The following is a 26,777-nucleotide window of genomic DNA, read 5'->3' as shown; positions in this document are numbered from 1 at the left end:
ATAATAAATAGATAAATAGGTTAATTTAAATTTTATTAGATAGATTTTGGAGTTTGATAAAGTTTTTTTTTTTTTTTTTTAAATACTTTTCATATCAATTAATGAATATTTTTTTTTAATAAATAGATACTTAAATACTGAAACTTTTTGCACATTTAATAAATAGATACTTAAATAAAATCTTTTTTTATATTAATTAATAAATATTTTTTTATATAATTAAATAAATATTGAAACACTTTGGTAGAGTTTCCGTATTTTACTCTGAAATTCAACTCTTTTTATATCAATTAATAAATATTTTTTTATATAAATAAATAAATACTGAAATTTTTTGGAAGAATTTCTGTATTTTACTTTGGAATTCTAAATTTTTAAAATTCTCAATTTTTGTACCCCTTCCTCCTTCCTCCATGCATCTATTTATAGGCTTCTTGGATGAATAGAATAATGGCATGTGTCCTTTTCTGATAATAACATAATCATAACTGGGCCAGGCCAGTTATATTGTGATAATTATTTATAAAAAATAATAAAAATAAGAGTTTTATATAGAATATTATTGATTTTATTAGGTAATTTTTAGATTTTTATAAAAAGCTATAATTATCCATAAAAATAAAAAATAAAAACTAAAAATAAGAGTTTTATATAGAATGTGATTGGTTTTATGAGGTAAATTAGATTTTCTTTTATTAAAAAACTTGTAATAAATAGGTAATTTGTGTTAGAGTTTAATATAAACTCTTTTAAAAAACACTTTTTATATCAATTAATGAATATTTTTTATTTTAATAATTCTTGTCTAATTAGATTTACTTTTAGTAAAAAAACTCAAAATAAATAGATAAATAGGTAATTTGTGTTTTAAAAACTCTTTAAAAACCTTCTTTTGTATCAGTTAATAAATAATTTTTTTATATTAATAATACTTGTCTAATTAGGTTTTCTTTTATTAAAAAACTCATGATAAATTGATAAATTGGTAATTTGTATTAGAGTTTTATACAAACTCTTTAAATATATCTTTGTTGATAGAGTTTTATTGATAATAAAATATGTATTTTGTAATAGAGTTTTATTGAAATTATTTTATTTTCTTTAAATATATACTTGTCTAATTAGTTTTAATTTTATTAAGATACTCATAATAAAAGCTAATTTGTGGTAGAGGTTTATAAAAATTATTTTATTTTATATATCAATTAATAAATATTTTTTATATTAATAAATCTTGTCTAATTAGATTTTCTTTTATTAAAAATGGATAATAATAAATAGATAAATAGATTAATTTAAATTTTATTATGTAGATTTTATTGTTTTATAGATTTTTTTTTTTTTTTAGTAAAAACTCTTTTCATATCATTTAATAAATATTTTTTTATGTAAATAAATAATGAAACTCTTTACACATCTAATAATAATATAGATAAAAACTCTTTTTATATCAATTAATAAATCTTTTTTTATATAAATAAATAAATACTGAAAACTCTTGACAGAGCTTTTGTATTTACTCTGAAATTCAACTCAATTAATAAATATTTTTTATATAAATAAATAAATACTAAAATACTGAAACTCTTTGGCAGAGTTTCTGTATTTTACTCTGGAATTCTGGATTTCTAGAATTCTCAATTTCTATACCCCTTCTTCCTTCCTCCATACCTCTATTTATAGGCTTCTTGGATGAATAGGATGATGACATGTATCCTTTTCAGATAATAACATAATCATAACTGGGCCAGGCCAGTTATATTGTGATAATTATTCATAAAAAATAATAAAAATAAGAGTTTTATATAGAATATTATTGATTTTATTAGATAATTTTTAGATTTTTATAAAAAGCTATAATTATCCATAAAAATAAAAAATAAAAACTAAAAATAAGAGTTTTATATAGAATGTGATTGGTTTTATGAGGTAAATTAGATTTTCTTTTATTAAAAAACTTGTAATAAATAGGTAATTTGTGTTAGAGTTTAATATAAACTCTTTTAAAAAACACTTTTTATATCAATTAATGAATATTTTTTATTTTAATAATTCTTGTCTAATTAGATTTACTTTTAGTAAAAAAACTCAAAATAAATAGATAAATAGGTAATTTGTGTTTTAAAAACTCTTTAAAAGCCTTCTTTTGTATCAGTTAATAAATAATTTTTTTATATTAATAATACTTGTCTAATTAGGTTTCCTTTTATTAAAAAACTCATGATAAATTGATAAATTGGTAATTTGTATTAGAGTTTTATACAAACTCTTTAAACATATCTTTGTTGATAGAGTTTTATTGATAATAAAATAGGTATTTTGTAATAGAGTTTTATTGAAATTATTTTATTTTCTTTAAATATATACTTGTCTAATTAGTTTTAATTTTATTAAGATACTCATAATAAAAGCTAATTTGTGGTAGAGGTTTATAAAAATTATTTTATTTTATATATCAATTAATAAATATTTTTTATATTAATAAATCTTGTCTAATTAGATTTTCTTTTATTAAAAATGGATAATAATAAATAGATAAATAGATTAATTTAAATTTTATTATGTAGATTTTATTGTTTTATAGATTTTTTTTTTTTTTTAGTAAAAACTCTTTTCATATCATTTAATAAATATTTTTTATGTAAATAAATAATGAAACTCTTTACACATCTAATAATAATATAGATAAAAACTCTTTTTATATCAATTAATAAATCTTTTTTTATATAAATAAATAAATACTGAAAACTCTTGACAGAGCTTTTGTATTTGCTCTGAAATTCAACTCAATTAATAAATATTTTTTATATAAATAAATAAATACTAAAATACTGAAACTCTTTGGCAGAGTTTCTGTATTTTACTCTGGAATTCTGGATTTCTAGAATTCTCAATTTCTGTACCCATTCTTCCTTCCTCCATACCTCTATTTATAGGCTTCTTGGATGAATAGGATGATGACATGTGTCCTTTTCAGATAATGACATAATCATAATTGGGCGGGCCGGTTATATTGTGATAATTATCTATAAAAAATAACTAAAAATAAGAGTTTTATATATAATGGGATTGATTTTATTAGGCAATTTTTAGAGTTTTATAGAAACTATAATTATCCATAAAAAATAACTAAAAATAAGAGTTTTATATAGAATGTGATTGATTTTATTAGGTAATTTTTAAAATTTTATAGAAATTATTTTTGTATCGATTAATAAATATTTTTTTATACAAATAAATAAATACTGAAATACTGAAATACTGGAACACTTTGCACATTTAATAATAGTATAGATATAGATATAATGTATATATGATTTGGTGTTAAGAATTAAGAGCGAGGAGAGGAGAGAGAGGTGGTATGGTGGTACGTGGTAGCAAATGTGGAATGATGGTTTAGTGTTACGGGATTTGGACTTTGACAAGCCCCATGACAGCCATAGGATGCTGTCAGCGTGCACTGGGGGTGTCTAGTGGCATTTTCGTAAATATGGCGAAAAAGTGAAGCTTGGAGTTTTGGCTCGGGATCTTTATTGGAGGTACCTTGAATCCATAGAAGATGGTTGGCGCAGACGGCACTTGATTTGGATGTCGTGCACTTTGAGACATTTATATGTGGGTGCAGATTAGTGGGCTTGGTACGGGCTAAGTTCACAAGGTTGGCTCAGATGTTGCTTAAAGCATGGACCACACAAGTCATGGACGTGTGGCATAGTTAAGTCAGGGACATGGGCACAAGGCAGTGGACGTAGGCAAGGCTCAGCGTGCAAGGTTGGCTCAGGGGACTCAGACATGGTTTATGGTTACAGGCTAAGTGGGCTCAGGTAGTTGGGGGAAGTTACACTTCCCACTAAGTAGGCTTAGTTGGTTGGGGGAAAGTTACTAACACTTCCCACTAAGTGGGCTCAGTTGGTTGGGGGAAGTTACTAGCACTTCCCACTCATGTGGGGAATGGGAGTGTGCTGAATAACTTCCCATCCATGTGTCACAGATTTGAGAGGACAACACACAGGCGGTTGGAGGTGGTTTCTTCCACTATGCTGAGTGCAACTTCCTGTGGACACGTGGCATGAGCAGACCATGCCAACAAGCTAGTAATTGGGTTTGTCAACTACATATGTAGTGTTGGCACACTTAGTGGGTGCCAACATGACCCTAGGTGGATGGGGGTGTCATCTACCACTTTAGTGGGTAGTTGTGGGTGGATGGGGGTGTCATCCACCACTTTAGTGGACAGTTTGTGGACAGTTTTGTTGTGGGTGGATGGGGGTGTCATCCACCACTTTAGTGGACAGTTTGTGGGCAGTTTTGAAAATTTGCCTATATATTGCTAATGTGGGTTCTGTTGAGAGGGCAGATTGAGAGTGAGACACAGAGTTGTGTTGTGAGAGACTATTGTATGCTTCTGCAGGTTGAGGCCTTTCCTTGTACTATTTTGTGAATAATAGTAAAAGGTTAAAAGCCTTGTGCTTCTGTAAATTCGTGGGTATTATTGCCTTTACATTTTTGCAACTATACTTGTGTGTGAGAATGTTTTATTTGCTGTGTGTTCTAGGCAGCAAGTGTTAGTTCGCTGAGTTAAGTTAGAAATTCAGAAAAAAATGTTTCATATTTCTGACTTAGTGCCATCGCAGGCCTCTAGATTCGTGTTCAGAATTTACCCCTGTGACATTTAGCATCATGGCAGTCGCTGGAGTAGGTGATGCTATGGTATTTCGAAAAGAATTTTCGGTAAATCGCCCCATTCTGTGCCTTGACCGATCAGTTTTGTGTTTGAATAAATTGCACACACTAATGATAAACACGCACACAAAATAAAAGGATTATCAATGGAAAAGTAAGGCAAACATGTTATTTCAATTATTAAAGAAACAATTTAGTGGGCTTGACGTAAACAGTCGAAGTAACGTGGAGTGTGAACTGAACTTCATCGTGCCACTGCACTAACTAGAGCTAGCCCACAAGGAGCTGAGTTTGGCTGCAAGCTTTGCACTCTTGTAGTCCTCTCTAAGCTTGGATAAACCTGAATTTGCAGTCAATTCAAAAGTTTAACGTCTCATAAAGGGAATATGGGTACAGGAGGAGAGAGTCGCCAACTAAGAAAAGAATAGATAATTTATAGACATTAAAGGTGTGATGTCATTGTCTTTCTTCTTCTTCCCCCTAACACATTACTGATGCAAGTTATGTACCTAAAAGCCTTAACTGCAGTAGGTGATTCCTTCCTGAAGCATTCAGCTATGGACAATAATTGTAGTTGAACGCGAGTAAATCAACCCATGATTTTTCCTAAAGTTGTATTGTTCACAAATAAACAGTTGATATAAGTAATAGCATGAGATTTTCTTTAATGCATTTTATTTAGTGGAAAAACCGTGCCATAGAAATGAAGTCATTATGTTCTACAAAAATTCTGCAGTCAGTGCTACTCATTTTGGGTTTTAATATATAAAAAATCGCCAATATTACATTTACCTCTCTGCATCTTTCCGAATACTTGGGGTACCCTCAAATAGGGTGGAGGGACTTTCAGGACCAACGATAAAGACATTGGCCATGCTGGAGGCAAAATTAAATCAGTAAATCAAAATAGAGTGATAAATGAAAAGCCTGAGATCTAACAAACCCCTACAACTTACATGCCCAACAATTCAAATTTCTCATCCACAGAAGGAGCATTAAAACGAAGCACAAATTCACCATACTCGGTTATGTCACGCTTCAGCCTCAGCCCTCCACTGTAAACAAAATCAACGGCCAATTAAGTGAAGCAAAATGGTGAGGAGAACAACAGCAAATAAGTTGACTGGTTAAAATTCAGAATTATATCAGCAGTCAATTCAATCTAATTGTTTTGAAGATAAAATATGATGTGAAAAGAAACTTCAGGCGAAAAAAAAAAATAATGCAAAAAGAAGCTCAATGATAGATGGCAATGATACAAATTTGTAAAAATTACAACCAAGTTTTACTTTATCCATTAAAAGACTAATAAGTCCTATAAATTTCCTTTAGGACCAATAAGTCCTACTTTTGAAACATTTTTCTATTTAAGTTCTAAATCGCTAAATATTTCATTTATACCCTTGCTAAATTAGATATAAAATTTGGGCTCAAATCATCCATTTATAACTTTATAATATTAGATATAACATTTAAATAAAAAGAAAAGAAAAAAACTTCATAATTCTTTTTTTTTTAAATATATAATAAGATTCTTAATTGAGTTTCATTTAAATTAATTATTATTTAAACTCATAATGCAATATCCATTAATTAATAAAAACTAAAAGGAATATATAGGACGTATTTTTCAAAAGTAGGACTTATTGGTACTAAAGGAAATTTGTAGGGCTTATTTGTCTTTTAATGAGAAAAGTAGGGACTCGATAGTAATTTTTACTAGAAATTTTACCCATAATGGGATCGAATCTGCTCTTACCTATCCCTACATCACTAATAACTCTTTGTGAGAGACTAAGCTCTGATACGTCAAAGTACACTAAACCCCAAACTGCCCTTAGACAAGCGAGGGGGAATGGATGGGTCTCAAAATTTTATTGATGACTTAAAACAGAAATTTAAATTTTAAGTAACTAGTTTCAATTGAAATTAAAATCTTAACTAAAAATCATAAACCACAGCAATAATCAGCATGATGGTGCAAAAACATATAAAGTAAATGGAAATTTACATGAAAACACTGCTATTACGTCAAATAAAAAATAAACAAAATAAAAAATAAAAACATAGGGTAAAAACCACAAGAGCTAGTTCATGCAGATCAATGAAAAGACATTCATTCACAATTTAGGTATCAGTTTCTAAAACCCAAAAAATACCTAGTTGCTTCAAACTCAGACTCACGTCAGATGGTCTTTGGATCTGCTGCCGACAATCTACGAATTCGCTACTCACAAAATTCCATCATTAACTTTTATTTTTGATCTCCACTAATTGTCCAAAAAAGTTCTGTTTAGAGTGGAATTTTGGTATTGATCTCTTTGAAGCACTTTGATTGTAGATAATCAACACTCTAACAAACACTCACCACCCGTATGCAATGATGATGAATAAAAGAAAAGAAACTGCAATCAATTGCCTATGCTCTCAAATCTCAATATGCTTTGGATGCTCTATGTGGCCTCTATATGCCTCTATGTTTACACAAACTTAGGTAATTGCAAAGCCAAAAAGAATTAGGGTTTTAAGTGTTTGAAACCAAATTGAAAACTGCCATTGTGCCATCTGCAGAGTTTGACCGATCCAACTGAACTTCGATTGATTCAACCTACCCCAGTGAGGGTCAATCGATGCCTTCAATTGATCATTGCCCCTTACTTAGGTTTTTCAAATTAAAATACTTTGATGCATTCAGAACACAATTTTAAGGATATATTGACGTCAATGTAAGATTAGAAATCCTATTTTGGTGGGTGAATCCTTGAGTGCGGAAATTACTTTCTTACCTTGCTGAATCTTTGGAATCTCCATAAAGAACTTGGATTGTTGTAACACCTAACTCACTCAACAACTTTTAGAAACACCAACTTGAAATTGAAAATACAGTATCTGTTTTGTACGAAATTTACCAACTTAAGTCCTATTGACCAAACATTAATTCATTTAACGAAGGCCAGACCATTTGACTCCACAACAAAGACAATAGTGACAAACTGACAATAATTTGAAACCATTATAGGATTATTTTTCTCATACTACAAATACAGCCTAATTGTTGTTGCTTTTGAGATTAGTCGGAACTAGAATTAGAACTGCTTACACCAGAAAAGAAAGTAATAAAAATGCAAATGTGCTCAGCAGAACCAAATCAAAATAGGGTGGATAAATATAATTTTTTACGCACGCACACACATTGAACAATAATTGCTGCAAATTTGATGATAATAATATTTCTGAGAAAAGTCATTTATAAGCAAAAATAGGTTGGCAGAAAACCCGACTTTTGTCAAGCAATGCTCACACTAAAGATAATCTTTAAACCCTCCATCATTTTGGGATGTCCAAACTAGTAAATGTCCACTTTAATAATCTTCAGACCCTCTTTATATTTTGGGATTTCCAATAGTAAATGTGTTAGTAATCTTCAAACCCTCTTTATATTTTGGAATGTCCAATAGTACATGTCCTCTTTTGAACAATCAATGAAAAGGTTTCAGCTATCCAAATTATCCCTAGATTTTGAAAACTTCCCCAAAAAATAACAATGTAAAATCTTTTATGTTTTGAAGGTTAAATTTAGAATTTCAAAGAGAGACGTGCATTAAATGCATGTCCCTTTCAAAGTTGAAATCCCTAAAAGGGAAAATTATTTTGGGACAGAGGGAGCCAGGGAGTGATCGAATACCTTCTTTCGTTCACCATGTCAAAATCCATGTGATTGAAAAGTTCATACAACAAAGAAGTTCTAACTCAGCCTCTAGCTCTTCCAGCAGGGAAAACTCAGACTAATGGGATCAAGAAGAGTTAATATCAGTAGGGATTTATGTAATAGTGGCTTCTTTCCAACAATCTCTCCAAGTAAATGTTTCTAACTCAACTTTAGCTAAGGACAAACCTTGGGAAGGGACATCAAACTTCGATGTTAGGTGCGTTAACAAACAAACATGTAGAAAAAAGACTAATAACATGGAGAATGCATCAGAAATGACTGGTGCATGTGAATATGAGAGGGAGTGAGCAAGAGAGAGATTGATAACAAGGGACTGTAATAATTTCCTCCAAAGTTTTAATAAATTGATCAATGTTTGATACTTTCCAAACTAACGAGAAAAATAGAACTCATGGGGAAACCAAAAAAAACTGTCATTGTCCAAATTAATCACCATTTTATTGCATAAAACAGCAATTATAATTATTATTTTTATCTAGTTTTGCAAAAAAAAAAAAAAAAGAGGTTTCAAAATTTTTCCTTTCTTTTTCTTTAATACCAACATTTACAGACGCGCTTCCTCAATATGCAGACATAATTTTGGCATGTCAATAGGCATGCAACCCTTTTTTTTTCTTTTTTCCCCTTATTTGTAAGCATACATTAACATAATAATAGGGTAAAGTGCAAAAAAAACCCTTCAACTATGACCCATATGGCAAATAACCCCCCTAAACTACAAAAGTGGCAGAAAAAACCCCTGAAATATCGACTTTAGGTGCAGATTGCCCATTCTGACAATCGAAATCTCCCATGCCTATCACCTGACAAACCAATTTTAACTAAATGTCCATACAACCCTTACAAAAGCTAAAAGACCATAATACCCCTCTTATTTCCATTAAACCCAAACCCCAACCAAACATGCCCTATTTCTCTTTTCCAAATCCATCTTCCTCGATCAGACTGAACCTTCCAATTCTCTCTATCTCTCTGCGAGTGTGGACTCGTATGTTGTTCGTACACAATCAATGGACAGAGATGGGAACTGCAGACTAAGCCATTGTATTTTCCATCTCTCTCTTCCTATATATACACACACACACACACACACAGTGTATCATTCAGTCATTCAACAAAATATCGCTCTGTCATCTCTCTCCGATACAAGCTCTCATGGATCGCGATTGTCGGCAACCCAACCACAAGACCCCAAAATCTAGTCCTAAGACCCAATCGCAAAATCCCATGAAAATTTTTGTCAGGTAAACTCAATTGCAAAGAAACCACTGCCAATTGAAACCACTGCCACTACAATTGCAAAGAAATTTTTTGTCACCAATCACAAAGCAAAACCCAATTGCAATACTCCATGAAATTCTTTTTGTCACCGATCACCAAGCAAAACCCAATCGCAATACTCCATCAATATGTTTGTCTCCCATCATCGCCAAACTCATAAAACAGAGCTTTAATTGAAACCACTGCCACTACAAAAGCCACGTCGGCGGGTCTCGCTGTCGAAACACCATCACAGCATTCTCACAGCCATCGCCATCGCCATCGCCGCTGCCAATTATCAGGCCTTTATCTTCGTTGGTTAAGCCTTTCGCCGTTGTCGCCACTGGACTGATTCCTACTGCCACCATCAAAATCTGTAACCGTCACATTCCTTGCCAAATCTTCGCCTTCGTGGGATATGTTGGTTGTCGCTGCTGCTTCGCCATCATCGGAGCTGGTAGAGATCAATTGAGAATAACAGAGAGAGAGAGAGTGGTAGAGAGAAATTCCTTCGTGTCGGTTGACCCTTATATTTCACCCGATATCTATATATATACACACGCACACACATATGGCTTATATATGAATAATTGAATATTCAAATATCACAGTTTCTCTTTATATTAAATTGGGTGAGGTGTCGGCATATAACTGGTTGTTGAGATTTTTTTTTCACTGGAGTTGTTGAGTGAAACGGTGGCGTCTTGATCGTGGGTAAAATATTCTTTTAACAATTCCGATAACAGCAATTGACAAGATTGTAGTTGCCTGCACCAAATCATTAGTTTAGGGGGGTTTATTGTAGTTCAGGGGGGGTTAGTTGCACTAGCAACATAGTTGAAGGGGGTTTTCTTGCACTTTACCCTAACAACAACAACAACAACAATAATAATAAACTATGAAAGATAAGAGCGAGGCTTTACCAGGTGTTAAAAGTGAACTTCTGCCAATGATTTAGCAGCCCTTTGTACAAGCGGTTACCCTATCGACAGATTCACCTTGTTAAAAGTGAACACAAAAGGAAAATTTGCCGAAAAATATAACAGAAGATGAATTTCCATATCAAAGCCATTGCAAACAGACTCAGAAATGTAGGATAGGTTGGTGTCCATTAATTCAAGCTATTTGTCGCTGTTTAACTGAACAGGATCTTTCAATTAAACTATTATGACCATAGTTTGGTGGCTTCATGTATTTTGTCAATTTTTTTGTTTTTTTGTTTTTAAATGGTTGGCCTGTTTTATCAATCATTAGACAAAACACAAACAATGCATTAATGTATGCTTATGGATTAGCATGTGCAACACATGTTTATTCGAGAAACGACAAATGCATGCAGGAACCTATTTGCATAGATGCGATCATAACCAGAAGAAAGAAAATTGTATCAATTAGCAGTGATAATATCATCTATGCAACATCATGATAGATAAGACATTCAAACATCATTGAAACTTATGGACTTCTGCATACGAAATACGCACACATGCTATCCGAGTAAGGCAGAAAAAGTTGGAGAGTAACATAGAATAGACTGTGTAATAAAAGATAACAGAGAGAAAAAACATTGTACCAATTCAGCAAGGAAAGCTTGCTTGTTAAGACCTTCTAGTGCAGTGAATGCCGATTCAAGCACACGAGATAGGTATGCTACAACTCTGGCCAAGCGAAGAGAGAGGTTAATTGGTAATGGAAACAACATATCAAATAAGGGGCAGATCTGCCATGAAGAGTGGAGTAATAAGCCAACCAGAAAACTGATGAGAGGTAAAAAAACGTAAGGTCCTGGAAACGAAGAAATGACTGCATCTTGTCAGTGTTATGAAAAAAGTAGTAGTTACAATTCAAATGCCATAAGAATAATACTGATTCACATCAGATGGTCCGTGAAACATCACGGGTTGACTACGCATCCATGCAGTTTTGGAATAGAACACTCACAAATTGATAATTCAAGTACAAGTTCAGACTTTGTATACTCAGATATACCTTGTACAAGCATTTGTTGGGCGATGATCAGGAGCAATACCATCATCAGGTGACCGATAATCTGTTACCTTCTGTTCAGCTGACAGCAATCGCTCTACCTGCACAAGTTCCATAAGAAAATATATTTGAAAATCTAGCATGAGGATGAACAACAATATACCTCAAGCATACATGGAGGACCTCGAGTCAAAAAGAATATTTGATCATCACAATAAAGACACGAATCCAAACATCAGCAGAATAGCAAAAATACAAACTACCATATTAGAAGTAACCACCATAACATACAGCAGACACTGAAAAAGTGGCTTTATTAAGAGCATGTGCCATACACCTAAATATTTTTTAGGCAAATTCATTAAATCACAAACCTCAGCAAAACAGTTTCAATGCATTGTTGAAGCCCTTTGTGAGCAGCACCCTCTGCACTGGACATAGCTGTTTTCTTCACAGGAAGCAGCATGTGCACCATCAACAGGTAGTAAAAGCCGAGATATAGAATTTGCAAAATACTGCAGAAGAAAAGTTCAAATCAATTTTAATTACAAAGAAGTATCGGAACATTCTCCCACAAACTTTGGTAACAAAATCATACTTGCTGAACAATAGCCACACTGCTTCCACAACATTGTACAGCCACCATAAATGATCTAAAACCGCTTTCACCAGCAGCAGCAGCAGCAGCTTCTGCCTACGCATGACCAAACCATCTATCATAACTCAAACTATTCTCAAATTTTAAAAAAGAGCTTATTTTAATGAATTTATAGAGTACAGACAAAAGACTATTCAGAATGCATGGACCAAAAGAAAATAAAAAAAGAAAAAGGATTGATCAAGTAATTACAGCAGAAGCAGCTGCAGCTGCAGCAGCCACCCTCCTACTAAGTTTTGTGCCCAGCACAAACCTTTCCCTCAAAGCTGCAGCTTCAGTCAGGCTGTCTCTAGCTCGCTGGAGTCCTGTTATGTATTGACCAACCTGCAGAAGGACAAAGGAAAGGGAAGGCGAGAAGAAAAATAGAATTATGTGCCCGTGACATAGATAAAATCAATGCCACAATATACAATTAAAAACTCAGAATATGGAAATTAGGTCAGCCAACTTACTTGGTCAAGCAGGCAAGTGAATACAGCTTTTACGTTGGCTGCAAGGGTAGCAGGCTATACAAAGACAATTTGAAGAATCAATAAGCAAAAACACTGCAAATTATCTAAAACTATAATGCCGATGAAATTCAATATAGAAGTATGCACACAAGAATCTAAACTATTAGACAGGTATACATCTGAATAAAAAATAAAAAAGAATAAAGAAAGTACTTGAATATAGTATTGCAAGAAATTATCCAGTGGAGATGACAGAAAAACTCAATGCCAGCTGCAAATACCAAACAACTTATCATTGTGTCCACAGCTTTCACCTCCCACATTTGGTGCTCCTCCCCCACCCCCCCAGTTTTTTCAAATTTACCATCAGATTTAAGTTTTTGAAAGATCACTTTGACACCCCCTCTGAGTTGGGAACCGTTAACAAGTTAAAAATCCATTGTGCATTTATCAAATTACTGACTGAATTTTATAATTTACTACCATACTGGTTATGTAAGAAATGTAACAAAAAATGACCAATTTACCCTCTTAAACTCTCTACACCCCCGTCTTCTCCATATGCGGTTCCCTCTCCTCTTCCTCAATGCCACCACCACCGACACATATGGCCATTGCCACAACCACCATTGCCGCCGCCGCCGCCGCCACCGTCAGCGTGACACCCACAACCACCATCATCTCTCTCTCTCTTTTCAATCCTTTTTTCACCATCACTGCAGGCTGCAGCCACCCATTTGGACAGACCTAAAATGAACAGAACCCACCACCCCCTCTACTCACCCTCCATATTTACCAAACTGACCCAGCGGTTCTCATTGCCATCATCAACTTAGACACTACTGTCACCATTGCACTCCCAATTGAGCAATTCTCCTCCTTCGCCGCCAATCGAAATCATCGTCCTCCACCACCAATCCACCCAAATTGAAGCCCCACAGCCCATTTGAATTTGTCCTGTAGACACTAAAATTTCATGGGCTTTTGTTTTGACAAATTGGTCCATCAAATATGGGTCTCATATTTAATTAAATTATTTAATTGGCCCAAACTTGGTCAACTTAAATTATTTAATTAGACCAGCCCAGTTAGTTAAATAAAAATATAATTATTTTCAATTAAATATATTTAGGAATAATTATTTTAATGGATAATTATCACAATATAACCGGCCCAGGCCGGTTATAATTGTGTCCTTATCAAGAAAGGACACATGTCATCATCCTATTCATCCAAGAAGTCTATAAATAGAGGCATGAAGGAAGGAAGAAGGTGTACAGAAATTTAGAGTCTCAGAAGTCCAGAATTCAAGATTAAAATACAAAAGCTCTATCGACATTCATCCACAACACCTAATCCTTGAAGAAGAAGAGCAACAAGAACATCCAGAATCATGTCGTTCTTCCACAAATTCAACAAATTATCTGAAGACAAAGAACAACAAGCACATCCAAAGTCATGCCGTTCTTCCACAAATTCAGCAAAGAAAAACAAGCACATCAAAATCGTTCCATTCTTTTCTCCGTGATTCAACAAGTTTGAAGAATCACTAAACAACACTGTTCGAGATCAAGCTTCGTCAACCCTCGATCAGAAATCATCGGCAGTCTTCCTCAACTACAAATAGTTGAAGAAGATTGTCAACAACCCGATTCAAGATCAAGCTCCAACAGCCCTTGGATCCAACCAACAAAGGAGATCGAATCAGATGATACTTTCTTTCTTTTATAAAGAATACCTCAGAGGATTGTACTCGAATTTTCAAAAATCAATAAATTATTATTTGCCCCATATTTCGTTCTTTAATTTGCAGATACGAAATTTGTGTGTACATGTCCGACAACAAGCACCGGAAGCATGCCACTACTTTTCGTACAATCTCTACAGCCACTTATACATTGGGGCATATTCAATACATATATATAAACACACATCTTTCATTAATTACAAAATTATACTATTTAGATCACTCAAAACTCGATATTACTTGTTCCAAATTGTCCTATATACTTCGTCATAAATGTTGTGTAACATGCAAGAGAGAGAAAGCTAGCTTAATTGCATGTTGAAGGAGACATAGATGGTCACAACATATGGTTTCAAACACCACTAATATATCATTATTTACCTCCATCACCAGTTCAAATTAATGGGCAATTCCTCCATTAATATCTCTTCCAAAAAACCCACAGTACCCTCCAAACATTGTTTTAGCCATCATCAGCCGAGTCATTCAAACCAGAAGTAGTCCTTTTTTAGAGAGAGGTAAAGGCCTAACAATGGGTGGTGGCTGGTGGTGTAGAGGGTGCAGTGGGAGAAGGGCCATTGGGGGAAGAGAAAGAAAATGAAATCTTATAATTTGGATATTACATAATAATTTTATATATCCAAGGAAAATTGGTTAAAACAGTCAATTTATAAAGTTAATAGTCATTTATGTCATTTCACTTCATAGTATTCAAGGAAAATTCAAACCGGAGGTAGTCATTCTGTTTTTTTTTTTTTTTTTTTTTGTCCTAGTGGGTAGAGAGAGAGAGGTAAAGGCCTAACAATGGGTGGTGACTGGTGGTGTGGAGGGTGCAGTGGGAGAAGGGCCGTTGGGGGAAGAGAAAGAAAATGAAATCTTATGATTTGGATATTACATAATAATTTTATATATCTAAGGAAAATTGGTTAAAATAGTCAATTTATAAAGTTAATAGAGTCGTTTACGTCATTTCACTTCATATTATCTACTCTTTTGATTGACCTAAAAGTTGACGACGGTGCTGGTTGCAGTGATTTTGTAACACCTCAAGGGAGGTTGACAACAATTGTTTTCAGAACTTCAATCTAAGTAATTTCGAGTAACCTCAAGAGGTCTGAGAGTAATTTCAGCATGTCTGTACAAATCTGTGCTACATAGTGACGAAGATAAATCATCAGCAATTAAAGCGAACCTCCACCGTCCACCTGACTCAAAATGATTCAACCTGTCTTTCGTCTGTATCTTCTAACACAACACGTAAGTGGGAGCGCCACTGGTAAATGGTAATAGATCTTCTTTTAAGAATTTATATATGGTCCTTGCCTTCCGGAAAGCTGAAGACAGAAGAGCAAGGCTTACAGCCGAAGAGAATACAGAGGCAGAAAGAGGGATGCACAAGAATAGAATAACAAGAAGAAAGAAACTCTATTCTGGTCTCTCCATGGACAGGAACAAAACCTGTTGGCTAATACATTGTGAAACTGGTGCACCTTGGTTCAAAGAAAGAAAATAGATACGATACGTCATTCTCGTAATACATTGTATTGCCAAGGAATTCCATACCAAAAAAATCAAAGAGAATCTGATACCAAATAAAAAATGCAATACATTTGTTAATGGTTCAGATATACATACATCTCAAAATTATGACATTTCCATGATGGATATATAACTTAATATATGCATGGTAACTTGATCTTTATAACACACAACCTTTTGGGAAAAAAAATGCTATAATTTACAAGAGGCTCAAATGTCGTAGTGAATTATCACAAAGTGAACTTCAAAGTACATGGTAAAGTCTCTCAACTTTTCAGGATGGCAGAAGGGCTTAACTAGGCATTTTGAATTCACTTGTCGGCACCAATTGTGTAAACATGTTAGAACTTTCAGAAATAAAAGAAACATCAAATGCCTAGACAAAATTTACCTGAGATGACAACAAAGTGCATCTGGTAATTGCTTCTTCATTCCACCGCACAAACTCTGTCACCACGGTAACAGATATCTGTTGATGGGAAGATGCTAATGAAGCTCCCTTTGAGCGTCCAATTGACCCAGTTGACTCGGATGATTGCGGGTTTTCAGCACGCAGTTCCTCCATCTGCATGTTAAAGTTGGTTGTAGGGAGTTTGACAACACCAAAACGAAGTCAACAACAGCCAAAGAAAGAAGAGGGAGAGGGGGAGAGGGGGGGAGAGAGAGAGAGTTAAACCTTTGCTTTATAGAGTTGTCTCAGAGAGGCCTGCTCATGCTCAATATATTGATCTTCGTGAGCAAGAAACAAAAACTCTGTTAGGCCTGTATCAAAAAAGAAAGCTGATTTCAGAACAAAAGTAAAAGAACTACGTGAAAAAAATTTCAGTACACTGTAATTCAACCAATAAGAAATTTAAAGAAAAATTCAGTTATGTTAGCTTTCAATTGAAAATATCAAGACTGTTCTTCATTAACTTGTTATAAATAAACTCTCTATAACAAATTGAAACTGAATGAATATTTATTATTTAACAAGTTGGAAAGTGCAACCTTCACTACTAAAATTGGCACAATGAGAAAACAAAAATTGGACTTTGTTCATAAAATATGACCATAAACCATGCATTTTGCCTTTTCTATCCTGCTATCTAATAATGTTATGTTCCTTGCGAAAACAAAAGTATTTTACAGAAACAGAAACAAAAAAGCAAAAACAGAACTCTATGATTGAACAGTTCAATTATTGGAGCAAATCTAACAATCAAAAAGCAGCCAAAATTACCTTTACAGCATTTGGAACAAATCGACAAGGTTAATCCCAGTTACAGTATTGCACGCAAATGGTCTCAATCCTTCTTTTAGGGCTGGAAAACTTTGTGGTATTTTTTAATTTTTTATCTAATTTAAATCCGGCCAAGCTTCTTTACACGAGTTGCAATCTAACCATGCCCAGAAAAGCAACTTTCATGTTTCTTCACCAACATCATGAATATTGAAGCCTTTTTAATGCACTGTATATCTCTTTCGCTATCCATCTCCTTAAATAAACATTTAAGGAGATCACGGCCATATTGAATCAACAAAGCTGCCTAATATAAACATAACTTATGTACCATTTAATCAAGTGTAACCTTGGCAATGTAGAACCAACTCACAGGCAGGGAGTTCAGGTATTTGATCTAAAAAGAAGCTAGCAATGTTTTCTTAACTGTTACCTTCAACCTCCAAGTCACCACACCCCACAGCGTGTAGGTCTCTAGCAAGTTCCTGCATTTTCTCATATGCCACTGCTAGCACTCTAAGATACTGAAGCATCAGGAAAACACAACTGGGGTCAAAATCCAACTTTAACATAATTGATGTAGGTATTAAAGAACAATTGCAGCCTCAGTAATCAACTCACTAACAGAAGTCCGCCTTCTTCCATAGGAGGTGGATTAACAAGAGATGGTTTCTGCAACAGTTTGTCAAGAAGTGTAGTAGCTCGCTGCTCCAAAACTCGCTGCATGAAAACCACAGGAGGAAACTCGTCATTATTGTAACATTACCAACCAATACGATCCTAGTATCTTAACTTCATTTGATGCATTGCCACTAAACACATACGGAACAGAAAAGAGAATAAGTGAGTTGAAGATTAGATACCTGAACCAAAATTGACATAACATCATTTGCAAAAGGGAATACAGCCATTATTGTGGCTGCTTCTTTACGAACAGTGTCTGTAGGTCAATCGTTACAAGTACATCAAATTCATTGAGTCCTAACACCCTTTCATTGAGATAAATTGCAAGCCTTCAAACCTGTGATTTCTTTGTACAATGAAGAAAGCCCATGTGCAACATTGCTAGGACTAGGTAATGTACCCTGGTCACCAAGAACCAATCTAGTGTCTGCATTCATGACCTCCATGTCAATAAACATTGGACGTGTTGCCACATAATGTTGCATAGCACTTGTTCCCCTATTAAACTGCATTGTAAAAGGAAAAAAAAACAAGAAGGTAAGAAGGTGTACAAATTACCAAGATTTCTTTATCGTCGAACCAGTTTCATCCTTAAACTAGATGGGGTATAACTCGAAATGATCTGCTTATAATGATGGATGTATCAAAAACGCTTGATCCTATCCAAAGAAAATTGCAGAGAAGTAACACAAAAGAAGTAGGGAATCCCCTCATTCACAAGAATCACAGGCTGTAACACAAAATTGCAGATTGACAGTTTTCAAATCTCATGCCATGGGCTTATCGACTGGCAGTTAATGTTTTTGTTGAGCTGGCCGGAGTCCATATATCGACCAAGTGTTGACCACTTTTGTCTTGTTCTTGCTTTCTTTTAAAGTTGACACTGAGATGATGTCAGCCTATTTTTGACTTCTGATGATGTGGCATAACTTAAATCCACACAAAAGTAATGAGAATAAGATTGTCGGAAGGTTTGAATTCATTCTTAAAGCAATAAAAAACAGAAGAAACCACGAAATTAAAGGTTCAAAGCAAATTAAACCAGATAAGAATCATATGTATATCATACCATTATAAAGCTCCATGTTCGACCAGGATCGTTGTAGCGAGCAAGCAAGCAACCATTTTTAGGTCTAAGACCATCTCTAATAAGACTGGAACGAAGTGCTTTTTCCTTTTCACAAACAATATCCTCTGTAGGTTTTCCGCTGAACTTTGAAACTGCAGCAATGCCTCCTTCCACTTTCCTCAAGCTAATTGATTCTTGATTGGGATCTGGTAAGCTGGTCAAGAATACAGACTACCTGTCAATTGCTTACATCATGTAATAAGGGAGTTTTAGCTTATTCTATTGTGGTTTGGTTTCTCTCGGCAATTATATTGTAATCAAAGAAATCCAGCCACGGCTTTGACAATAAAATGAAAAATTTATTTTACATAGTTTCAGTTTTACTATTTAAGAATATAATAGAATACAGTGGATGAAATTCACCTGCTCATATCTTTCTCAGATGGAAGAACTATTTGAATAGACACTTTGGACATTTCAGAATCAATTACTTGAGTGAAGACAGGAGTAGTCATGGGTGTCTTCTCCATTGTGGAATTCTTCCCAAAAATATACCCGTGCAAATGGAATTAGATCTCAAATTATCCAAAAAAGAGAGAAAAAGAAAAAAAAATAAAGAAGACACATAATTCAGAATGACACTCACCCTGTAACAGCATTAATGCCGGTTGACCCAGACAGCTTATCACCATCTGCTTCTACAACTATGAATGGGGTGTACTTTCTTACCTGTATTTCATTTGAATATTATAGCCAAGCCTATATATGGTTCACAAACACGAATTTAATAGGCACATTAGCAGAATAAGTTATTCCCAGTAGTCAGAAGTCCTTACACGAGCGCATAAATATCAAGAAGGCAATAGTAATAAAATAAACGATGACCAAAAAATTCGAGTTGAAAAAAACTTGGTTACTACTCATGAAATACTCAACAGTTCAAAACCTGTTATAAGTAAGATGAAGACACCATAGCAACATTAATGGGCTGTCGGTTTGCAGGCTTAATAGATTGCCAAACTAATAACTCCATTATCTGGTTGGTTCCACAAATTAGGCGTAGTGTTTTGCTTCAATTTCGGTCAATTGAATAGAAATAATTCTAGATAATAGAAATGCATTATTGCAGCAAGACTTATTCAAGGAAATCCAAACAAACCTCATATTTTGCAGTCCTTTTCAGTATCTGATATTTGGGTGATTCCAGTTCTGGAGTCTTGTAAACCCGCAGCTGCAATGAATTACAATATACATATAAGAAGGGACACTCGGTGGCACTCGCAAAATTTAGAAACATAATGGTAATCACCTGCTTTATTACATCCCATAAACCTTCTAGAGAAAAGTAGTCATTTTTCTCTATAGAATCCCAATAGTCCTACGACATGTGTACAAAAAGAAAGAGTAAATCACTAATTTTGATAATACTAAATTATTCCTGTTTACATGGCACAGAAAGGGATCTTACCACATGGCTGCAGAACTTCTCTGTCTCTGGGTTGATGCCCATAACAGAAGTTCCTGTGAAAACCAATTCTGGTTTCCATGGCAGAATGATGAACCTCATTACCATAGTCCACCTTGTAGTCATTTCATAAGGTCCTGTCTATAGCAACTCAATCAGTCAAAGAAACAAAACTCAAGTTGAACTTAAATTCATTGTAGGAAAACCTGCAAAACAAACACAAATTAGGTGCCAGGAAAGTAATGAAATCCGTGTGCTATATATCCTCAATGAAGTTATACAAGATAATAGAGACCATTACAAGAAGTAATTTCTAAAAAAACAAATTATAAAAAAAAAAAAAAAAAAAAAAAAGAGAAAAGAAAAAAAGGGGCTACCATGGAGACCAAGGCATCTTGTTTAGATTGGATCCTCTGTCAGATTTCGCGTGCACTCTAACAAATCAATATTGGATCCTAAGTTAAACTTAAACCAAAATCTTTTAGCTTTCTTCGAAGTTCTACAACATTCATAACTATTTAATCCCAAATGATCATGCCTTTCTTTAAGATATTGCCTTAAGAATTGTGTGATCGACCACTTCTCGACTTACCCACTAAAGATGTTAATGATCCAAGTCCTATGATGATTGTGAAAATGAAATTATAGGATCTTATCTGTATCAATCAAAGTCATAAATTTATCTTTCAAAATGGAGATTCTACAAACAAAAAAATGCACATGTTGCAAAACAACTAGAGTAATCATGACAGGAAAATTTTTGTTCCTAAGGCTCCGTTTGTTTGAACGGGAAAAAAATATTTTACATGCCCCACCCGATAGACTCACCTCAACCTCGACCTAGACCTTTGCCAAACTCCGAAAAATAAAAATAAAAGAGCCTAAAAAATAACTTATACAGCATTGAACATTTTCTTCTCAGAAGCTATATAAACTAAGAGGGATTTAATGACATCTAACAATTCCTGAAGTGTTATGCAGCTAATTTTACAATTACAGGGCAGATCACATGCAAAATGGATACAGTATAAGCCAAATTTCAAAATCTTTTTTATTTTTATTTTTTAATAACAACATGCAAAGCAAAATTCAGAATCTGAGTAATATTTATATAAGTGAAATAACCAACCAAAAAAAAAGTCTAACTGATATTCTGGGTTCACTTTCTGGTAGACTAGAAAACAGAGAATCAATCAGATTGTGTTACATTTAAAACATCATTTTTATCTGCCAATTGATACTTCATTTGGGTTCTTGATATCAAACCCAACATAGAAATCTTCTTGGTAATCCTTATGAGTAAGTACAAACATTGTATACGCGCATATACACACCACAATACTGTAGAAAAGCATACCTGTTTGACCCAGTGCAACTGGAAATCAGGCGTGAAGAGAGTCTTTAAGAGGGCTATGTTGAAGAGATACCCACTTATACTGTCATGCTTCGTGATTGGGTCCCGAAACTTGACGCGTTCATCGTACGCCGTCCGATCGATCCCTTGATCATCAAAGAGGTGTGGTAGGTCCTCGTACAAGAAGTCCACCAGGCGTTTCGCATCGATTGTTGATTTTGGCGGGCTTTGGTCTACTAAGCTAAGTTTAACGACCCACTTGAATTTTTGGTCAGTTTTAATCACTAAGTTTCCATTCCTAAACTGTTTGGGAGGACAGACATAAATTCCGGCGGGTTTGGTGATGTGCCGTCGCCGGGAGCTGACACACAGGCCGGGAATTAAGCCGGTAATATGGTCTGAAATATGTGCAACAGCCACTTGTTTTGGGTGTAGAGAGTACATAATACATGTTGATCTGGCTCTTGGTATGGACTGGACTATGAAGTAACACTAAATCTTAGCCACAAAATGATTCGTGGGCATTTGTTGGAGATTTTAGGGAGTCGAGAAGGAATGGCCTTTAAAATCATTTGGCAATGTTTGTTACCCTTGTGTTTGGTTTGGGAGGAAAGGGAAGAGAAGGGAAGGCATTGGAGGGGATTTGAAAAAGGAATAGAAGGGAAGAGAAAAGAGCAATAAATACTGTAATTACTTTGGTTGAGAGAGAGAGAGAGAGAGAAAAGAACAAAAGTAAAAAGAACAAGGGATGAGGGATAAGGGAGTGAATGAAGGAAAGAAAGATATCATAATGATTTTAAAAATTCGCTAGTACCAGGCCGATGAATACACTTTATTTATTTATTTTAAGAAATAGTAACTCACCATTTAGTTGGGGAAACATGATTGTTGATACTCCTAGGATATACAATAATTTCTAGATAAAAGGATAAACTTATAGAAGAGAAGAGAATAGAAAAAAATGGAACTTAAAATAAGAGAAAAAGAAGGAAAATTTATTTTTTCCCTTTATATGATTGAGAAAATAATATAAAAGGATTTCAAAGATATCCTCTTAAATTATCTCATTTGATGGTTCAATTTTGTGATCATTATTTAATTTTCTTTAATATTACTTTACTGGACACACACACACACACACACACATATATATAGGGCCAGCCCTGGCCCAAGGCTACCAAGGCGGTCGCCTAGGGCCTCAGATTTTAAGGGGCCTCAAAATTTTGAGGCCCATGCATGATGGGTTACCAAATAAAAATAAAAAAAAAATTTGTAACTAGATGCAGTAAATCTTTTAAAGGACCACAAAATTTATAGGCCCATGAATGATGGGATTCATGGGCCACAAAAATAAAATAAATAATAACAATAAAAAAAAAAAAAATTGAAACCCTACAAAGGGCCTCAAAAAAAAAAAAATAATAATAATAATAATTTGAACCGCCAATCTCCATCATCGTAACTCTCGTCCTCGTCCTCAAGAATCTCAATAGACTCTCAATTCTCAAGGTTACTCGGTTACCCTCTCTTTACTTTTCAAGACTACAACTACAACAATAATAAAATAAAAAAAAGTTCCTCAAAAATCAAAAGTTCGAAACCCAGAAAATTGAAAACATCACATCATCATCGTCTTCACTCTTCTGTTCCTCTCTCTCTCTGTTTCAAAATCCAGACTTCCAATTCGCAAATCACAGTTCGGGTTTGTAACTCGCATCGCATGATTCGCATCTGCATCAATCCATCATCATCGTCATGATCGCCTAAGCACAATCTTCAAAGTAGTCGCTCCCAGAGGTCACAGCTACCACGTCTTCATCGCCTCTCTTGTCCTTTGCCTGGCCCTTCTTTTTCCATAGGTCTCTCTCTCTCTCACCCATCCCATATTTGAATCTTTAATTGCAAGAAAACTTCGCTTCCTCCATTCAATTTCTCTCTCCTTTGGAGAATCTGCCTCCTTGTCATTCTTGGGTACTGATTTTTTAACCATTTTATACAACCATTTTGATAAAAAAAAGAATAGAAATTTTTTAAGTTAACTGTCAAATTTCTTTATACGTTGAAGTTTAATACTTAAAGAAAATACTATAATTATTTTAGAAAAGTTATAATATATAGAGAAATAAAAAATTATGGGGCCTTCTTATGTATAGAGAGCCTCACATTTAAAGTTCGCGTAGGGCCTCTCAAGATTTTTTTAATCTCAAGGCCGGCCCTGTGTGTATATATATATATATATATTGATTTTAGCTAATTGGCAATAATTTTGAAATTTCAGTGCACGAAGTGAACTGGTATCGTATTGAAGAAGAAGAAAAGGCTTGGGTGCGGATCTTGGAACATTTGTTCTCACTTCTCAAATATCCACCGGGCCAAGTCCATGGATTTCTGATATTGGACTTTCTAGGCCATACACACACACACACACACACACTTGAAAATGAATATCAGATGCATGCATGTCAATCTGACATATACATCTCTCATGCCCTTCATTCTAATTCGCTATATAATTTAGATGTCAGATATTGTTACCATGTTAATTTATTCCTTTTTCTTATGTGGTTCCTTTCAAAACGAATAAATGTCCATGTTGAATATTAATTCCTCTTATATATGGAAAGATCCATTTAATTTATCCTATGAAATAAAAGATGCATATTATGGGTCCCAATCTTTTCCAACATCTCCGTCCATGGACCTTAAATTACATATTCTTTTTCCAAAGTCTCCGTCCATGGACCTTATATTACATATTCTTTTGTAACATAAATTGGTTCTTTTATTACATTTCACCAAGCTAACTAGAAAAAGAAAAAAAAAAAAGTACAAAACGTTGGTAGCTTTCCACCAACAAATATCAAGCTCATCCGTACACAAAAATCTAGCTTGTCACTCCATCTTCTGCCATATAAATGTTTTCACGTGCCCTACAGACTTCTCACCATTCTGCCACACCTTCTCCACGAGGATGTCTCAATTCGCAGCCAAGCTGGCCAAAACACCTTCTGTATCCTCTCTTTATATACTCGTAGTACATAACTTCCATCTCGTACTCATTCCAGTGTCTCTCAACCTCCTCCTAAGTTCTATTTCTTCATTACTCACTTGATCTTGCTTCAATTTTTCTCTGTAACTAAAACAAAATGTCACTGGAATTGGGGTTGATATGCTCATGGTCCAAGATGCATAGTGAAATGCATGTTGAGAATGACCATGATGATTATGCTTATGACCCAGAAAGAGAACCGATGGAAGGAGATGGCGATGATGACGACGATGATGGTGGCTATGATTATGCACCGGCTGCATCCGCTGAAGGTGATGGAGACGGGGACGATGATGATGGAGATGGTGGCTACGATTATGCACCGGCTGCTTGAATGGGTTATGGATTACCATATGAAAACCCTAGGCCCTTAAATAGTCTTGTTACCAAGTTAGCAAACCCTAGTTGTGTCATATGTATGTTGAGGAAAGAGGGATAAATAAATAAATAAAAACGCTTTGTGATGTGTTTTAGTACTCAAATTTTAAGTCCCCTCGATGCTATCTGTAGCAGCTCCTCATGTTAGTGATTGGTTGAGAAGATAGCTGCAGGTTGCTTATGAGGTTTGTATAATAATCCTTTATAATGTCATGACTACATCATGTCGTCATCTTAATTAATTTGTTGAAACTCTCCTGTTTCATGAAAGTGATAGTGCTTGGATGTCACGGTTCAAACCGTACTATTAAACTATCCAAGGGTTTTACTATAATAATATGATCAATCAGTACTTTCCGAAAAAACAAAAAAAAAAAAAAAATATGATCAATCAGTAAAAGAAATAACAATACTCCTATAAATATATATAACATGCTTTTCCGATAGAATTAAAAAGTAAATTAACATCGACCATTGTGATGAGTGCCTAGTGATGATATAATGATGATGAAGACAACAATGATGGATGAAATGATGACACTGATCATTATGCTATAACCTGTAATGGATCAATATATTCATGGTAATCGGTAGGTGAAAGAGAAGATAATCAATTACGGTACACAGTGTAATTTGGCTGGTGGCCTTTAGGATGGAAAAACCAAGTAGCTTCTCAATACAAAATGACTAAAATCAGTACGATTGATTGATGTTAATTATCGATCATAATCATATCCCTGTGCATCATGTTCGATGGCCATACATACATATAGTGCCTACCATGGGCAAACTTAACTTTCCTCCATGTAGGAAGGTTAACGATCAAGAAGATGAAACCCACAACAGTAAAGAAATTTATGAGGATTAGAGAGGGTAGTCATCACTCATAAACCTTTTGCTAGAGGATAATGTACCTCACAATATTCTCTTCCCTTTGCAAGGTAGGCGCATCATCCACTACTTTTTGAGTTTTCATTGTCCACTGCTTTTTTAGTCACCCAACCCAAGCACTCATATTTTGCCTTTTGATCCGCCATCACATAATTAATGGTTACACCAACGTGTATGTATATATATTGAACTGTCGTTCAAATTTCCTATGTGGCAGGTGTAATACTCTTAATTTTAAAAGGATAATCTCGGTATTTATTTATTTATTTTTATTATATTTTTTTTAATTGTTTAATTGATTATTTGACTAATTGTTTATGTGTTTAATTAAATTAAGTGTTACTTGATTAATTGGTTACTTATCTATGTGTTATTTGTATTTTGTCTAGGTATTATTTGTATTATTCGTTTAATTAGATTGGGTGCTTAAATAATATATTTAATTAATTGTAATTAATTGTAAATTAAATGATTAAATGTTTTATTTTATGGTTATGGTTAGTGGTAATAGGCTAACTAATTGGGTCCCATGGACTACTTGGATAGGAGGTTGGATGGGTATGGATAATTACCCATGGATAGTTGTATATGTATATATATAGATATATAT

General features: G+C 34.2%; 1 protein-coding gene across 6 annotated transcripts; it reads right to left on the bottom strand.

Annotated features, from left to right (window-relative positions):
* Positions 1-5,295: 5,295 nt before the first annotated feature.
* LOC132277245 (exocyst complex component SEC10b-like) lies at positions 5,296-22,482 on the bottom strand. 6 transcript variants are annotated; one of them, XM_059779040.1, is made up of 22 exons: positions 21,853-22,482; positions 20,499-20,636; positions 20,340-20,408; positions 20,190-20,261; positions 19,679-19,759; positions 19,454-19,587; positions 19,031-19,244; positions 18,299-18,467; positions 18,141-18,217; positions 17,899-17,997; positions 17,711-17,801; positions 16,732-16,817; positions 16,447-16,620; positions 12,770-12,823; positions 12,510-12,641; positions 12,258-12,353; positions 12,034-12,174; positions 11,663-11,760; positions 11,424-11,458; positions 11,247-11,331; positions 5,640-5,738; positions 5,296-5,559 (listed from the first exon to the last, which is right to left on the bottom strand). In XM_059779040.1, exons 1-17 carry the CDS (start codon positions 22,291-22,293, stop codon positions 12,049-12,051), a joined length of 2,253 nt encoding a protein of 750 aa, XP_059635023.1. In that variant the 5' UTR covers positions 22,294-22,482; the 3' UTR covers positions 5,296-5,559; positions 5,640-5,738; positions 11,247-11,331; positions 11,424-11,458; positions 11,663-11,760; positions 12,034-12,048. The 6 variants fall into 6 exon arrangements, with proteins under 6 accessions (XP_059635023.1, XP_059635020.1, XP_059635021.1 ...); XM_059779037.1 differs by having other exon boundaries at positions 12,258-12,349; XM_059779038.1 differs by having other exon boundaries at positions 11,424-11,760; positions 12,258-12,349.
* Positions 22,483-26,777: the final 4,295 nt, after the last annotated feature.

Source organism: Cornus florida, unplaced genomic scaffold (assembly GCF_030987335.1).
Source record: "Cornus florida cultivar Cherokee Brave unplaced genomic scaffold, ASM3098733v1 CherokeeBrave_3.0.0_Hap2_Chr10, whole genome shotgun sequence".
Classification (NCBI taxonomy): domain Eukaryota; kingdom Viridiplantae; phylum Streptophyta; class Magnoliopsida; order Cornales; family Cornaceae; genus Cornus; species Cornus florida.
Note: the sequence above shows the minus strand (reverse complement) of the source record. Positions and strands in the feature narration are given on the sequence as shown.

Excerpts from the sequence above, each read along its gene's own strand:
- LOC132277245 (XM_059779036.1), bottom strand. The coding sequence starts at position 22,293 with ATGTACTCTCTACACCCAAAACAAGTGGCTGTTGCACATATTTCAGAC. Across the intron at positions 17,802-17,898 it reads AAGAAGGCGGACTTCTGTTA|TATCTTAGAGTGCTAGCAGT; the intron begins GTGAGTTGATTA and ends CTGATGCTTCAG. Across the intron at positions 16,818-17,710 it reads TGGTGACTTGGAGGTTGAAG|GCCTAACAGAGTTTTTGTTT; the intron begins GTAACAGTTAAG and ends TTTTTGATACAG.